The sequence below is a fragment of the Neolamprologus multifasciatus genome, chromosome 13, assembly GCF_963576455.1.
Source record: "Neolamprologus multifasciatus chromosome 13, fNeoMul1.2, whole genome shotgun sequence".
NCBI classification, from domain to species: Eukaryota; Metazoa; Chordata; class Actinopteri; order Cichliformes; family Cichlidae; genus Neolamprologus; species Neolamprologus multifasciatus.
The window spans coordinates 13,114,842-13,133,121 of NC_140451.1; the positions used below are offsets into that span (position 1 = coordinate 13,114,842).

Sequence of the window (18,280 nt, forward strand, 5' to 3'; positions counted from 1 at the left end):
AGTGTCAGGATGACGCACGCAGGTTTGCATCTCCCGTTCTGTTGCCAAGAATCAGATTACTCAGAAGAAGAAGAAGCCATGCTACAGTAAATGTGTTCAAATATTTTTTAGCCTTTTGGAACAGTTATTATCTGGGATGGTACGTAGCACATAAAAATGAAAGATTGATTAGGCTGTGGAGTGCTGGTTGCTCTCTGAAATACCACGGTACTTCACTTCTAAATGAAGTCTAGATTTTTCAAAAGATTTTGTAGTTGCTAAGAAAGTGGCGTCTTTGAAGTGAACATGTCCCGTTGGTAGTTATTCCTGAGCTCTGGGAGAGCCGAGGAGTGCTTTAGTGTGCTCGTCTAACATGTTCTCACACATTCGCTACATTCGGTGTGTTCGGGGGTCATTTTGTGTCCAGTCGTTCTCCGATAACAGAAATATCTCGCCACAAGGGATGTCTTCATCTCAGGATTTATTTTTTTGAATTCTTTTATGTTTTTACCCCTGATCTGAGGATCTCAAATAGCTGAATTCTATGAACACTATCAATAATGCCAATACTGAGTCGACGTTTCGAGTTGCAATGTGTAATGCAGACGCACTATGCACAGAGTGCAATTCACTGGAATATGTGAAAGTACATCTGACATTTTAAAGTCTGCATGAACTAAATATAGACTGCATTACATTTACCTTCTTATGGTTTCCTATAGATTTGTATAGTGCACTATTATCTATAATACATGATGGCCTAGAAGAGGAGAGAACAGAATGTGGACGCAGCGAGCTTTTATATGGACAGGTAACAAATTACAGAGGGGAAAGACAAAAAAGCAACAACATTGTCTTAACTGGGACATCACATGGTACAAGAACAGTAGCGTGTCTCTGCGAGTGCGCTTTGGGGGCAAAAACACCTTTCTTCTAATTCTTGGTCTTTTAAGGATGATAGTGGAGAGCGCTGTCTGACCAAATCCTCCCTTAGCTGTTCAACTGGAGTGAGAGATGGCGACTGTGAAGGCTGTTTTGTGGACGTTTTGTGATATAAAATACTTCACATCAGTTTCTTATCAAACCATTCAGTGACTCCCCCCACACCTTATAGATAAGGGCACTGTCATCCTGCCAACAGTACAGTCATTTTCTAAATTCATGATCATTTTGGTTGAAACGAGGATCATTTTCAGTCTGTCGGATGGCTAGTTTGTGTCTAGTGCATAAACATTTAACAGCATCTTCACCTTTATACTTGCTGCAGTGTTCCCTGGAGTCTTTTGCTGTTGAATGAACATACGCATCTCCCTTGCAAAGGAAAATGGGAATCACAGGACAATTTCTCAGGTTATTCAGGCAGAAATTATTATTATTTTATCCAATAATACATTTTTGTTGTCATTTTCAGTGTTGATTGGGCTTTAACGACAACAAAAAGACGAGCAGCAACTTTTTATTTTTTCTTAAGTAGAACTTTTCTTTTTCTACTCTCTTGGCTTGCTGTGCGTTTTTTCCCATTTCGCTTCTGTTTTTTATTGACTGCTAAGAACTGACTGGGGGGAAATGTATGATAATTGCGCCACATCCGCAGTACAACAAGCAACATAATGTGACATGTTTCCTTAATTTATAGTGGAGGACTTACCAGTTTCAGCAATCAAGACACCCACTTAGAATTAATGGTTAGGCATTTTGGAGTAAACCTGCCCACACTGAGTAATCATAATAGACAAGATAAACATCAAGTAAATTGTTTATGCTTGAGGAAAAACAACAAAAAAATAATATAACCCAGTATTATCATCACAGAACAACAGATCAGATCTTGAGGTCCGGTTGTGGTATTTAATGCTGTCCAGCGACCGCAGGTTTAGCGCATAAATGTTCTTTGAGTCTCACGGGAAAAGGAACAAACCTTGGGATTGCTTTTGTTTTTCTTTGAGGAGTCTGTAGTCTCATGGGGAGAGAGCACGAAGTTTGAATGGCAGTCATCAATCTTTGCTGGTGCAATCATGTCACTGACATTATAGCCCCGAGCAACCATCAAGACCAAAATGAACAAATCCAGTCGATCAAAAATTTGCCAAAAAGAAAAAAAAAACTTTGCTGAAAATGGAAGCTGAAGGCAAAAGCGTGTGCATGGGTTTTGTTGTTGTATGAGTGATAAAGCTAAAGAAGACATCTGTGAAATTTCTAAAGACTCTCTGTATGCTCATAGATTAAACTCTGCTGGCTTGTCTAGTATAAAGAAAGCAACCTCTAAATGTGTTTCATGAAAACATTTAACTCTGTTTTCCACGTTTGTTATCTCCACAATTAAGCCCAACCGGCGCAAGACAATCACCAGGAATCTTTTCAGCCCTGTAAAGATAGAAATTTATTTGCCTCTTGAAGAAAGGCAGCACTGAGAGAATGGTCTACATGTGTCAGTATGCTTACAAAGGGGAAAAAGGAAAAACACTGATACGTTTGTAAGCTAATGGGTGCAGTTGATGATAAAAGCTGAGGGTTTTTACCAGGAGTGAAAAGGCAAAATGATGAAGAATGTTAATAATGACCCGTCAGAGCTTTTCAAGCTCTTATTGCAAAGAGCATCTGTGTGCAATTTAGGTGTTGGAAAAACATCATTCAAAAGCATTAGAAAAATAACTTTTTATGCTAAGAGAGACTTCTGTCTTTTAAGCAAGGTTAAGCTGTCTATAGCTAAAACGCCATACTAACAAGGTTATATTGGTTTTTGTTGTTGACATAATTCTTTTGTACGTCAGCGAGTCTGTGCAGAAGGATTGACTTCACACGCCCACTGTGCACTCAAAAGCCTTTAAAAAAAGTATGATTCAATACATGGATGTTGAGTCATGAGCCTATATTTTTAGTGACATTAGCTTGATGGAGTTTATCACCTTGTTGCAAATACTTGGATTTAATTCTTGGATTTCCTTGAATTTAAAGAAATACTGGGTTTTCCTTTGAATGGAGCATTCCGGTCCTTGTAAATCGAGGGGTAGGAAGGTCATTTGTGTTGAAGTTTACTGAGATGGTGAAGTAGCTGCCAGAGTCTCTCTGAGCTCTACCGTAACAAACTGTCCTTCCTGTAATAACCCTCCTTAGTCACAAAGTGAAACATGTTTTTCACCTTACAGAAACACAGTTGTATAAATATTTATTTGATGTGGAAGAGTTGAGGATACAAGTGGAGGCATCCATACTGATGTAATAAGAACTGCTTAAATTTTCATGAATTCACCAGTAGTCTGGTTTTTGGCGCTTGCCCACACTATAATTGGCATGTGGCTGTTCTTGTAGTGAACTTCATGAATTATGCACGAAAAACGACTTACCACGTGTCCCATTATGACCACATTGTGCTATGCAATTTTTAGTCTGCAATTCTGGAAAAAGGGAATACTTCAGACAGTTCTATTCTCATTACAACACATCCTCGGTTTAGCATTGGGATCAACCAAGCCCCTTGTTTCGTACCTCTCCCAAAAACTAAATATTACCCCTTAAGCAACATTAGAAAACTCTTCTTGATGATAAAGGTCCCTGCTTTTTATTATCATGAAGTATTAATGATTGTCACAGTAAAATGTGTAATAGCTGATCTGTGCTTTCATCTCAACAAATTGTGACTTGAAAGTCGTGTTGTGGGCAGTGTGACTGATATGCTGCACTTTGCGTCTGGGGTTCATATCCTTTCTGGTATTTTCTGACATATTCTACTCGTTAGCCGCCGTTTACTTTCTTTTAGTTCAGTCTTTTTTCTTCAGTATTTAGTAAAAAAATAGGAGTTCTGGTTACAGTAAACCAGTGGTTCTCAAACTTGTGTGGTGTAGGCTGTGAACTTTTTCCCTGGCTTCTGCAGTGGCCCGTGCCAGAAAAATGTCTGAGAACCACTGCTGTAGATCCTTTCACAACCATAACCACACCTTTAGGGGGAAAAACCAAAACGTTTTCCTTTATGCTAACTTGCCAGGGTGATGACTCCCATCCCATGAATATGCCCCATAAATATATGCATGTCATAACTTTACAACCTTCTGTTGTAAAAATGCTCCTTTATGAGCTGTGGTTTAACAATGTGCTTTGAGATTGAACCAAGAATCAAATTTTATCCAAAAATTATTTATGGAATGTAGCTGATATTTATTCAGCAGGAAAACGAGGCTGAGTGTTTCATATCAAATAATTGAGGTCGCATGTAAGAAAACATAAGAAAACGCTGGCTGCACTGCGATTTATTTGCAAGTTCTTACATGAACCAGCTCTGGGTCTAAGTCCTTCGAGAGGGTTTAATATTTTAGTAATGAGAATTTGCTGCATTAAATTACAAATCCAAGGGTCAGAAATGATCTATATTTAATTTGCTTAAAAATGAAGATTTACTGGCCCGCACTGCTGGATATAGTGAAATATTAGTACTGTCTGGGTTTGAATAGACAGAAGAATGGCATCATGACTTTTGGTGAATCATCATGTATATAATCATTTTTGTTGCAGACTTTTGTTTTTTGCATAAATTATTTTTCTTCGTAGTTAGTCTTTGTGATCTACCCGGTATGCTATGTGGGCGTTGCAGAGTAACATCCTGTATATTGATGCTGACCTGGCCTGTCCAACATTGAGAAGGCCAAGGGTAGCCACGCAGAATGCAGAAGATTATGTTTCTGTCAAGTCACTGAGTCGATTCTTTTCTGCTTTCCTGTCATCGCGCCTATGATTCATTTAAGAAGTTGCATTCTTCGGTCTGGCCGGGCCAGCCAAGGAGACCAGTGATTGGCAGGTAAAGACATTACTATGCGAAGGGAAAGAGAGTACAGGGAGAGATATGAATATTTGAGTGGATAGCATAAAAGAATCTTGTAATTGATTTTCTATCTAAGCTGCCGCTTCATTTACTAAATAAATGCACTCACTTAGGTAGCGGGTTCATCTTGCCTTCTTCATTGTCTCATTGTGAAGACAAACTTTCCCACATTGTGTATTTTGCTGATGATTTTGCAGATTGTTTTTATAGCCTTGCACTTACCACCACGGAGCTTCAAACATTTATCCTTGCTAAAAGTAGGCCGTGCTCAAACGAGCTTGTGTTTGTCCTGTTCCGACAGATGTGATCCACACCGTGGGGCCGGTGGCCAGAGGTCATGTGGGCCCTACAGAGACTAATGACCTCACCTCCTGCTACCAGAACTCCCTCGACCTGATGAAGGAGCATGACTTGAAGACTGTGGTGAGTACAGTGCACTGCCAGGCTGAGGAAAAACTGGACTCCATTCAGAGCAGTTTAAAACACACAAATTATATGCTTTTGGTGTTTTTGTTTAACAGCGAGTAAGCCTTCAGTGAGAAAAGCTGTGTTTGAAAATTTTGGAAATTTGGAAAAGGTACGGGAACAAAAGGATTTAGCATCTTTCATTTTAGATACAGTTCTGAAAAGCCTTAATCTTCTTTATTTAAACAAAAGCAACAGAGAACACAACAAAATGGTAATGTTTCATGTTTGTCAAATGAAGGCTTTTCATGTAGACTACTTTGGGTTGTGATTAAATGAAAGGCAGGCCTTTGTACCCACCTCTCTATTTTACGACTGTGAATAACCATGCTTTTATTTTTCTTTTCTTTTTTTTGTTTGGCAACCCACTTTAAGGTTAAAAAACTCTGCCCTTTCTCAAATTCTACAAAGGCTTTGGTGTAGATTTGTGATGTGTCATTTTTGTTTTCAAGAAATTAAGTCTCTCGCACCAAGAAGTAATTTGTGATGTTTCTTGGACACATCTGTGCCACCTCTTCAAGCTGAATTTCTTTAAAACAGCAGAAGAACAATGGGCACGGTGCATGCGACTGAATCATAAGGGCTTTAGATGAGACAATGCCCACACAATCCACAGCTGGCAGATGATCATTCACACACTATCTAAGCTTCTAGCCATGCGCGGACTGTATGTTTCAGGCTGGGCTGTGTGATATATGGATTTGCCCTGCCCACAGAGGGTAAACAAAACAGTGTCACACCAAATATCCACAAATCCCACTTTCTTTGTCAGTGTACTACCCTGCAGTCTCATCAGAGGTCAATCGATGGAAGAAAAATGAGACATACATGAGTGCCGGTTTCATTAAAGACGATGTTGACAAATTCCTGCTCTATAGATGACTTATTGTGAGTGCAACAGACACCTCTATGTTGCAATTAAATGGATTGTGAAGCCAAATGTCTGAAGTAGTTAGGTTTTGCTGCTTCGTGGTTATATGAGAATGAGCGGCAAGTATTCTGCAACTTCTCAAATAGTTACATCCACTAAAGATGAGTCACAGGCGCGACATTGCATTCGAATATTACACAATTACACTGTGTTCTGCTCAAGAACTCACTGGCAAAGGGAGCACCTCGGCAAAATCACTTGGCATCTCGGGCCTCTTCACAGGAACCCACCACCTTGCTTACATGCTTTCATCCACAAACCACAAAATCCTTGTTTTTTTGCACATTCCAAAGATTTATTTAGATTAGGTCTATCTCTTGATTTATTTATACAATAATCCATATATTTATAAGAAACAGAGTTTCTGTTTTTACTAGGAGCAGGCAGGATTCTGTCTAATATATTTACACAGCTGCTGTGAGTTGAGCAGGCCTTCAGTGAAAACAGTGGTTTTCTGTGATTGGCTGGCCTTGTAGGATGAACATTACATTATCTTAGCCACAGTCCATTTGGTTTCTCCTTGCTGCAAGGACAATAGACAGCCTTTTTTACCAAAACCGAAAAGGAAATAGCTGTTTCTTTCTTCAAGCAAGGCTGTGGCCCTGATTTAGTTTTGGTCCAGCTTGCCTTGATATGCAAGACACACTTGAAGAGAGGCTGAAAGGGTTCTCTGCTAATTCTTTGTTAACCGACTATCTCACAGGCTCTTGGTGCACAACACAATGTGTCTAAGTTTCTGGTTAGCTGTTCAGCTCTAAGCTCATTTCAGCCTCTCTGAAAGGGTCTCACTATGAGGTTTGCTGTTTGAGAGATCCCGCTGATGACAGGCCCGCTGCCAAGTGGGTCTGTAAAGTGGGCAAAGGAAGGCAGGACAACAGGGAATCGTAGATGGCTGCCTCCCTAAAGGGGATTCCAGGGCATTACAGAGGAATAGGAGTCAAAACAAAGCCTAACATAAGATAAACTTGAGCATGAAAGGAGAACCGATTGGTTGCTAATCCCCACTTCTTTAAGCTCAAAGCAACTTCTTGTGCATGTAGCATGTCAAGATGGGGAGTTTACAGAGAGTACCACTAAATTTCAGGACTGAAAATGCACTTCCTTTACCTCAGGGCAGCTCAGTGTGTGAGTGCGTGCTTACTAGTATTCCAGTGGTTAGAAATTAGATAGAAGAGCATTCCTTCTCCTACACTGTGCTGGGCTGATTTGCAGCTCTGCTGGGATGGAAGTGAGGAAGATCGAAAGTATGACTTTTAGAAAACCCCAGGCAGTTCCTGGATGGGTTGCAGAAATGTTTCTGATTTTTGGGGTAAATTTCCAACGTAATATTTGTATGGGTTAAATGTCCTGCAACACTTGTAGAATATACAGTAGAATACTTTTACCGCTTGACCGATTTTGCATTTTGTCTTGTTCTTTGGATAAATAGCAGGCTGGACGATGTGCCGTTGAAGCGTGTTTTTCCAAATCATTTGACTGCAGTGCACGCAGGATAGTGATAGCATGTGTTTGTGCACACATAAACTTTGCCTTTTACGTGCGTCATCCTCAGGCATATGTGAGTGTGCCTGTGTTACTGCAGCATCTTTGCTCATTTCTTCTCTGCCTAGAGGACGCTTATGCTTCAGTGCTTTTTTTTTTTTTTGCTTTTTTTTTCTGCGGCTGAAAGAGCAGCAGGCTGTCACAGCTCCCTGGGCTCTGACTGACCATAGCCCACAGCCAGGATGCCAGCGTTCCAGCAACACACAGGGGAGCTATGGGAGCTTTGCAGGAAAGTTGAAGCTCTGGACTATTGAGCAGCATGTTGTCAAACAGCCCCCTCCTCTGCTCATTGCTTGTTACACTACACTATGTTGTTGTTTCCAAAGGAGACTCAGGTGAAGACCCAAAGAGGAAATATTGGACTTGTTTAAAGATTGATTCTAGTTATGTAGTAATAAGTGATAATAACACTAACTGCCCTTCTACAGCAAGAATATTCTAGCAGGCATTTAGCTCCATGCTTAAGCCAGGACATATTAAATGGCTCTGATAAAGGTTTCTGTGATATATGAAAAGGTTTTTCCTAAAGGAAATCAGACAAATAAAGATTTTCTGTAATGTGTCTGTGTGCAGAGGTCCCAACAAATCATAGGACATACAGTTATTTTGCAGCCAAGAACCTTGTTAATGAAGTTCATAATTCAAAGGGTATTTCTTCAAGTTAAGGTTTCATTACTTGATAAAAGTAAAGTCATTCGCCTGTGTACATGTATATTTTATTAATACACTTGGGAGTGTGTGTGCTTTACATGCATATGGGGGCTTGTCTCCAAAGAGCTGAAAAGCCTGAACTGAGGAGACGGTAATACAGGTCCCCCATTATAGTTAGTCATGGACAGCTGCTCAGATTCTTCCCTGGAAGCAAGTATAGCGTCTATCAGGCAGAAAGAGATATGGAGGGAGACGCCACCATCTGGAAGTCATTCAGATTCAAGTTCAGAAACTATATTAACCACTTATACCACAGTATGACTTTTAACATAAAAAATACCCAAGTCTTTATTTGTATTATCCTTTCGGAGAGTATCTTGTCAAGATATTAGAACTAAGATTTTACTTCATGGTACATGAGATAGAGGGAGCGTTTTACTTGTTGGCTAGTGATTTTGTGGCTATTGCGTGCCTCTTTTTTGTTCACAATTTGACTTTGACGGGCCACAATTTGATGGCTTGTGAAACTGTTTGTCATTAAGCTATTTCTGGCAGCATATCGTGGGTTGGCAGCTGCCAGTGCGGACAGTGACAGGGTCGCAGACTGTATTTAGTGGCCTCCTCTCTGACTCCCATGCGGCCTGGAAGTGTTTAGCAGTCATAACACACAGGCTTCGAGGAGATCCAGCAGGGAAGCCACAAATTGCCCGTTGAGGAAAATGCTGAAAGCCAAGTGGATTGCAGATGAATGGTGTAGAATGATAGGATTAGCTCCCCCCCTTTCTCTGTGGGCTTTTTCCAAGGCTGCTAGGAGCATTAGCTTTCATTCATTTTGCCCGAGAGCGTTCCCAAAATGCATTCCCACAAACAATATCTTATAAACATGCACACTCGGCTAGAAGATGACAGCTGATAGCTCCTACTGGATATTGTGTTTGACATGACAGTGACAAAACAAACCCTTGTATTATAGTGAACTTGCCCCCAAGGTGGCGTCAAGATAGAGACACTCTGGGATTTGCGTGAGAAGTTGAATTTAACCTTGACTTATGTTCTGTTTTGGCCTTCGAGTTTTAACAGCATCCTATCGGCTCTCAAGAATTATATAAAATATGCAGTAAATAACTTTTACTGTTCCATCTTTCTTAATGTGGGTCACCGGTGATATTGAAAATGTGTTTTTTACTACTGCGTTTAAGTGCACTAGAGGGTCTTTGTTCTTATTTATGTGTCTAAATATTGCCATATCAAACTTAACGACTTTGTACTTCATCCTTTTCCATTTTGGTGTACCCACTTCCCAAGTGATTAATTAATTTTCATTTATGTACTGAGCAGGTCACGCACAAACCATTCCTCTGTGTACTTCTATCCTCTTTCTGTTTTTTAAGATGTTTCCTGCTTATCTGCTTGCAAAATATAGTTGTTTTTGTACCTTCATCACCTGGTATTGCATTTAGTTAATGTTATTGTAGTTATAAATATAAACCCCCACATATGTCATAGGGATACATAGTAACTGTGTGATTAACAAAGGGTACATTTTTTGTTGTACAACTTTATTACTTTACTTTGCAGTAAAAATCTACTGCACTTAAATTTATTGCAGACCAGTCCACTCATATGTGTAATTGGTGGATATGTAAACTGGATGTATATGATTGGTTCATATAATTTTTGCTGACCCTGACGCAGGCTGAAGGCCAAAACGAGCAATGATGTTGTTCTTCATACAACAGATGTTGTTGGAGCTTCAACGTCTTTGTTTGTGCTTCTCTGTGTACTTTGGAAGTAGCTGTAGTTTGACTAGATACCTGTTTCCAAAAACAGGAGATTGTACTATAACTATTAGGTGTAATAAGAAGTTTGCCCTTCAAGATTATCTCCATGTGCATTTTTAGCATTACAGATATTTTTAGATTGCTAGCCTTTCTGCAGTTTCACTATGAATGTAAAATGTGCACAAATCAAACAAAAATCTTCTTTTCAGATTGACTTTTGTATGCAGGATAATGTTTGATGATGAGATCTTGACCTCATCAGGACTCCGTAGTTTTTAAATTATTAGTGCAGTCAAAGTTGCCACCAGGAGCTAGCTTGTCTTTTTTTTTTTGCTTTGCTTTGTGCCGTTCCTCTGGGTGAGAGCATCCAAATGTTTATCCATGTTCCCAAAATTAAAATTGCCATGAAGGGTTACTGGCTTGATACCATGGAAAAGATCCTTAGCACACTGCAGCAGCACAAGCGCAAAGGGCCGGATTAAGACTTCAGTGGAGTGATCCAAAAATAGCAGTCGTGCTGAGGTCCAGAGGTACATGAGAAGTGGGCCCTAAAAGGGACATCAACCAAATTTAAATAAGATGTTTTTTAATGATTTTTATGGAACAAGTCCCAGACGTTTGTAATCACATCTTGAAATTATTTTTTAATGACTTGTAAATATTTTTTGGTCCACAGCTAGACATATTTGCAGTCCATTTTCATTTTCTCGATGTCAGCAGAAATTTATTTTTGCAAGTTTAGCTTTCCAGTTGGGATTATTATACTGATCTGTGCAGACACTGTGCTTTATTTTTCAGCTTGGCTTTGGTTTGTTTTGTTAATATGTGAGCAATCTAGCTTTTTAAAATCCGTATTAGTGTAATGAAAAATCTAGAATAAATCGAGACACCTAGGCTTTATGGAGAAACTGTAGTGCACTGAATTTATAGGGTGTTGTCCTTAAATTAGACACAGTATGTGATTATAACACAGCCCCCTTCTGTAACCAATCATTGCTAGGAGCATACTTCCACATACACTACATTACCTGCTTGCATCGACAAAAGTTAATTAGTCTGAAGCTTTCAAAAGGTCACACCGACATTTAAATTAGTCATTTCTATTTGTCTGATCCAAATCATTGGCAACACTGGGCCAATTAGATCCAATTATAGTGATAGTGGTTGCCGTGGTATGCCACCTAGTCGGAGTTAATGACCACTGGAACCCCAATTACCTGAGCAACCTAATACAGAAGGAGTCAACCACAGGGGGAAGGAGGAGCTTCAGGTGCAAGGAGAAGTCAAAGCCCTGCCGTATCACCTTCCCGTGACAGCCCTTCACTCGGGGAAAACTTCAGAACTTTATGTGAGGTGAAATGTTAGGATATGTAAAATGTGACATTTCTGCACACCTTGAGAGGGGCAATCACAGCTGATGGGTATAGAAGAGGTAATCTCCAGAGTGTCTATGTGCAGAGGGCTGATACGAACATGCCAGTGTCTTGATTACAAGCAGAGTGAGCCCACATCAATCACACTAAGCTCTGTCTTCCACTAAAGGCTACTCCATCTAGTTGTTCTATGAGGAAAATGGCAGCAATTGCATGATATGTTAATATTCCCTGACAATAATAAAAGCGCTTCCCATAATTTAAGTACTAAAGCATAGTCAAGTAGTATAAGACCCACTCAGCTCTCAGGCTAGTTTTACTTCATCTTTTTCTCTTCTGCTATACCTGACTGTGAGGAGTCTCCTGAATTTCTATGAAGCTCACATCTCTCTGTGGTACCATCTGAGAATAGAAGCGACAGCTCGCACCCAACTGAGGGACTGTCAGAGGAAGTTGTTGATTGAACAGATGTCGTTCCCACCAGACGCCATGAGAACGAACACCACAATAAGCGTGCATTAATTAAACATACCTGAAGAATGTGGGCAATGCAGGGGAACAAAAGGCATTTCTGTCTAACTTTGTCGCCGCTTCACAACAGGAATGAGAAAGTGAGTCGCTCATTACCTGTGCTTTGACTTTCAGAGAATTCAGAGAGTTTAAACAGGCTACGAGCTTAGAGATCAACCCAAAAGAATAATAGCGATAATTAGGTCTGATTAGCGGTGTCTCGTTCAACTAAAGTGCAGTTTTGGAACGGGTCATTTGGAACAATGCTGATTTTCAAAGAAAGTCCCAAGTCATTTGCCTGAAGGAGGCTTCGTTTGAATCACATTGTTTCTGACAAAAGAAAAACTCTCGAACAGACGATACGTGGACGGTGGCATTTGTTTGCTTTGAAATCTCCTCAGCCTGAACCAGTACAGACAAAAATGTTCTGGTCCTTGCTCAAAGCTTGTTTTTCCACCGGTAGGCTCCCATCTGTTTCGAGTCGTGCTCGAGTCTGAAATACCTGTGTCATCAAACATTTCCTCCACCATCTGATAAATGCTTCTTCTTTGATCAAAGGAACTGAGCATGGAGGAGGGATGTGAGATACATTATTGTACATACGAAGGCTTTTCTCATAGCCTGACAGTTACTCTTCAACTGAGTAAATCTCAGCAGTCTCATGGATACTGCAACAGATTGGTGTTCATCGGCAGCAAACTCAGTGGAATGACTTCTTGTTTACATCATAATAGATAATTACCATGCCGAACCAGTCCAGCCAACAACGCCTGTGCCGTGTGTGTATGTGAAAACAGAGACGCCTCTAACACTCCTGGTCATCTTATTACAGATGCAAAAGCGTCCCCTCAGGTAGCAGCTCATGTTGCCTGGGTTTATTCAGTTATGGCTCGGGTGGTAGAGTGGGTACTCCACAAGTTGTGTGGCTGGTGGTTTGATCCCATGGCAATTGATTGCCAGTAAATAGATAAATGAGAAATACTCAATCCAATTTACGATTTCAATTTGAGACGATGCCTGTGGGCGAGTCTGTTCAAACAGAGTACACAAAGGAAGAATCACAGAAAACCTTTTGTATCATGTGCAAATCAGCAGCTAATCTTTTACCACCAATCCAGAAATCCAGATGGTGCATCTGTGATCGTGATATGCATAGGAACAGTTTCGATTTAGCACTCACAGATGGATGCACTTAAACCTAAAAGCCAAGACTTTTAACACGAGTCTGTATCAGAAAATACATTTCATGTTTTTTTTGTTTGTTTTTGCCATGTAGGGCACTGAGAATATCTAATCTTTTAAAGCACAGCATTTAAAATGCTTTTTTTTAATTAAAAAAACACAAGATCATTGTGAACATGTGATCTATTAGCAATGTTAGTAGCTTTAGCACGGGTGTGAAAGCCAGCTTTACTCTAGTGTTGAATCTAGTTAGCCTCAAAACGCTCCCTCGAGGTGTTTTCATTTGGGGCGTTTATGAAGCCAGGTGTCGAACCCAGTTGTGACCTTGCCAGAGCCGTGTCCATGAAACTGGAATTTCCTGGTCTATCACGGGGTTCCATTTCAACAAGCTTGCACCCAATTATCCTTCAATCATAGTCTCTGGACTTACAGACGTGTTTGGTTGAAGTACAAGGTCTCTCTAGCCCTGGATCTGCACATTGGGGACATTTATTTCACTACACATGGCATCTTTTCAAGTCAAAAAAAAAAAAAAAAGATAGCATATCAGGTTAATATGGATGCTGCAAAAGTTTATTGTTCTGTGAGTTTATTTTATACTGGATCAGTATCTCAAGACACAGCATTATGCACTGTATGAACATCACATTTGTAGTCTGATGAAGGGTTTTCCTCATTATTCCAGCCTTTATTGTATGCTGTGCAACTGGGAAGTCCATAGCTCAAAGTTGGTTTTACATTTTAGAAGTACTGTAAAAATATATATCACAGGAACACAGAAATTGAAATGACAAGCAGACTGTGTAGTAATTGGTTTATTAATGAGAGAATGGGTTTGTTTAAAAAAGAGAGAGAGAGGAAGAAGAAGAAAACAAAGCCACCCCTTTGATCCTCTTAAATCCCCTTTGGAAAAAGAGATAGTGCCTTTCAATCCTCTTAAACTTCATCTTGTCGTTGATATTTCCTCCTTTCTGACTTAATTAGGCTCTGATATTTTATTTTACTTACTTTTTAGTAAGTTATGTCTTGTTGAGCACATACAGCGACTTAAATCTTAATATCATACTGCTGGCTCCTTTTCACTGCATGCATTTCCCCCTCCCATAAAACATGCTTAAAATTTAGAAGCTAAAATATACTAAGCACAACTCTTTGTTTATGCATCGGTTCCCATGTGTTTTATCAAAGAGAATGCTTAACATAGAGAGCTGACAGGTACTGGAAGCCTTGGGAGTCTCTGTAGTGTTTTGTGGATTTTAGATATGAATAACAACATATCTTCATCCTGGCTATACAGTCAGAAATTTAGATTATACTGCCTATCAGCTCCGTACATATTGTGCTCATTGATGTTCGATTTGGCGAAAGCAAACTTGGAACAAAACATGATGAGATGACCATTTGTCCAGACCATATTTATTCTAGCTTATGAGAATATCAGGACGCTCTATGCAAAATCGTTGATTTATCCACAAACATACACAGGGACAAAGTCTTGCCCACTCATCATTTTGTTATCAGATCCGCAGCCTTCCACCTGCAGGCTTGAGCGGGGGAATAATTGTGCGCATAGGCAGACAGACCAGTGTTTATGTTCTCCTACATATTTTGTTAATTACAGTTCTATTACCCCACACATATATACCCGGTTTAGTGCCATGATTATCTCCCAAGGTCATCGCTAACGAGGGCTGATGCGCTGTGCCTGGCCTGAGCTGATTGACTCACGATGTTAAACTGGCTCAGATTGATCCTACTCAGCAATTCAGGAGGCAATGCAGCACCTTTCACAGGTTTATGAGAGAAATATATTGGGTCTCACGCTACAGAATTGTATTGCTTTGATGCTGAAGATTTCAACGGAGATGTAAAATACCTATTTCTGCCCCAGCAAATGTTTTTTGTTGTTGTTGTTTTTAACTTCCTGTCTACTATCAGTGACATTTGTGTTTGGACAGAGAATTCAGCTTTACTTCCACAAAATTATCTTACCGTTTAGTAATATTTGGAAAAAAAGAAAAAGGAAAATATAAGCATGGCCTTGTTGCTTGACTCCTAACATTTACCTGAATTATCTGCACTCTGCTGGAAACAGGCTATTTCTCTGTGGACAAGTGTTTTCTGATTATTTTGGTGATTCAATTTTCGATAGCGAAGGCATTTAGCAGCTGAATATTTGACACCTGATTTTCAACGTGCAGCTAGTCCATCCACGTTCTATCTTGCTCCAAGTTAATTAAGAATTATACAGGATATTAGCATTAAATCATTATGAAGTAGGCCTACTGTAGTAATAATTTAAATGGGGTCATTTAAAAGATTTAAATTTCCTTTTATTGTCATCCAGCGACCTTAACATCATAAATGTCACAGTAGCCTTTCATGAATGATGCCACAAGTGTCTTTACCATAGGACAGTTTTAAATTTAAAACAGCCATTAGTGCACCTATACACTGATTTTCCATATAGATGTAGTTAGCTCAAAGATTTAGTCGCCGTGCCATCTCCTGAATGAATTACCTGCCAGAGAGAACACATGGGCGAATCGTGTTTCATGGTTTGACTTCTTACTCACAGCTTGGAACGCCAGATAACCTCCAAATCTTACTCGGCTTAATGTCAAATGTCACATTCATAAACCCCCGGTAACGACGACATGCAAGGAATAAAATGTTATGTGCTCTTTCTGTAGGATCTGAGCCCCGTCGTAGGAGAACAAAAACCGTAACGAGTTGAACACGGAACAACATATTAAAAATCTTTTTTAGATATGCCAGAAATTGTCGCAGAAGATTAATCAGGTGTAATAGAGCGCAGTGTTTGCGTAGCGTGACTTTGAACAACTGTCTTATTCTTGCGACAGAGTTGAATATGTGTATCCGTGCGTGTGCGCGCGCAGTATTTGTTGCACAGAGGAGGACGGCGCTTTTTGATCTGCACTGAGCACAAAGGACACCGATCAATTGGGATATTGAGAAAGCACTTCATCTGATAATTTCCCTTACAGGAACTCTTCCCTTTATCTGGACTCAGCACAGCAAAGTCACTGAGCAATTAAAAGAATGAGCACGCTACAGTATACTAACCACACACTGATGCAGTAAAAGAGCCCTATTATGAAATTGGAAAAGAAGTGAGTTGAGATAAGGATACGCAACATATTGTTTGGGATTAATTAAGACGATCATGGCTTTAAATTCCTACTGTAAATGAGTCCAGTCTTGCAGGATGAGGTTAAGTCATGAGGAAGCACATAATAGTCTCTTATCCATGTTATGATTCACACTAAATACTAATCAGTGAGCTGTGGGGTTTTTTTGTGCTTGCATCCAGTTACTGATTAAGAGAAATTATTTAAAAATAGATGCACTCTTTTAGTTTTTCAAAGAAATGATATTTCCCAAGTGGCGGGATTGTTTGGTCAAATTATTTCTTGTAGCCGAATGTGAGACTTCCTTTAGAGGTATCCAGTGCAGTTTTGCTCCAAAAACATGTGATGTATTTGGTGTGGAGAAAATGGTTTTCCACTTTTAGCAACTAATTAATTCTTTATCAATATTCATGATGAACTCCACATTTAGAAAACTGTAATTAGCTTTATTATCCTCTGGCCATTTGTGGGGGGGAAAGTTATCCATATAGTTCGAATCAAACCAGAGACACAAATCTAGTTTCTCACCAAATTGTACACGGCGTCATTAGACGTTACCTTGCATGGAAATCAGATCAGATCAGTCCAGATGCAAACTGCATGTGACAAGATCACTTCACACCAGCATTGTGTGCTATGAAGGCAGGCAGAGTTGGGAGGATAGTGTAATAATTCACATGAGCCACCTGGTGATTCCTTCAGTCACCTTCCGGTTTCCTCTCAGCCAGCTGCTCCCTGTACTCCTAATCAATCCGCAGTGCCAATGCTTCTGCAATTCACCGTGACCTTGAGTAACATGTCCTCTCTCTTTCGTTTTGGACATTATTCCTACTCATTTTGAGGATGCACCTGTGCTCAGACCAAGACAGCAACTCTTTACGATGCAGCTCTGAGATTTTACTGTGATTAACAAGAATCTTCATCTACATACATTAGACAGCAGGTCCTCTACTGCTCTTAATGTTAGTGTGGCAGGTTTTACCACCCTTTTTAGCGTTGTGCTCTATATCTGGGGCATCAAACATAAGGCTCAGGGGCCAGAATTAGCCCTGTCAAAGACTATAATCTAGCCCACTGGATGGCTTTGGATACATTTTGGAGTGTTTTTTAATATGTTTTACAGCTTTTCCTACTGATCAAGATCTCCTGCATGGCCATTTATACTACACATAAGTAATTTAGCAATACATAAACAGTAAAATGAGAGAGTTTCCTGCCTTTTCATTATCTACTGTAAAAAGTCTGTTTACAATGTGTTCACAGTAAACTAAATATAAAAAGGGTAATTTTCTTCAAACAAACATTTCTATTATCAAAAGCCTACTGTTTCATAATTACTGCGGAAAGAGCTACCACAACTTATTCTGTAGCGCATTTTTTTCTTACAATTTAAGCCCAAAGAGTCGTTCTGGCAGATGCCTTTCATTTACTACAGCAACATTTCTTTAGTATGTAGAAAAACTGAGTTATACTATTTGAAATTCCTGTCGCTAACAAGAGATCTGAGGGATTCAATGTGTAGCTAAACTTCTTTACACTGACAGAAATGAGAGTGTCATTGACCCAGCGACCTTAAAATGAGCTCCATGCTCCACCTCTGTATAATTAAATAAAGAAGATATTACCACAGTTTGGCAGTTTTACTCACTATTTGTACTAATTGTACTTCTAGTGGATAGTTACCTAGTTATCTAAACTCTGTTGAGGTAAAAATTGTAGATTATAATCCATTTAGGAGACTATTTTAAGCAATATTGTTGCACATATCTGGTATAAATAATTACACGGTTAGCTTGTGCAGCAGCTGGAAGTGCATTTCTGTCCAGCGCCTAAATTCTCTGCAGGTCTGTTTCTTTTTGGTTGGAATCTGAAGGAGGCGGGTGACTTGTTGTTCTGCTTGG

General features: G+C 39.7%; 1 protein-coding gene across 1 annotated transcript in view; it reads left to right on the top strand.

Annotated features, from left to right (window-relative positions):
• Positions 1-18,280, top strand: part of macrod2 (mono-ADP ribosylhydrolase 2) — a 406,707-nt gene that overhangs the window by 270,739 nt on the left and 117,688 nt on the right. The window contains exon 6 of the mRNA XM_085183333.1: positions 5,094-5,215. Coding sequence (XP_085039459.1) covers positions 5,094-5,215 — 122 coding nt within the window. The remainder of the gene's footprint in view (positions 1-5,093; positions 5,216-18,280) is intronic.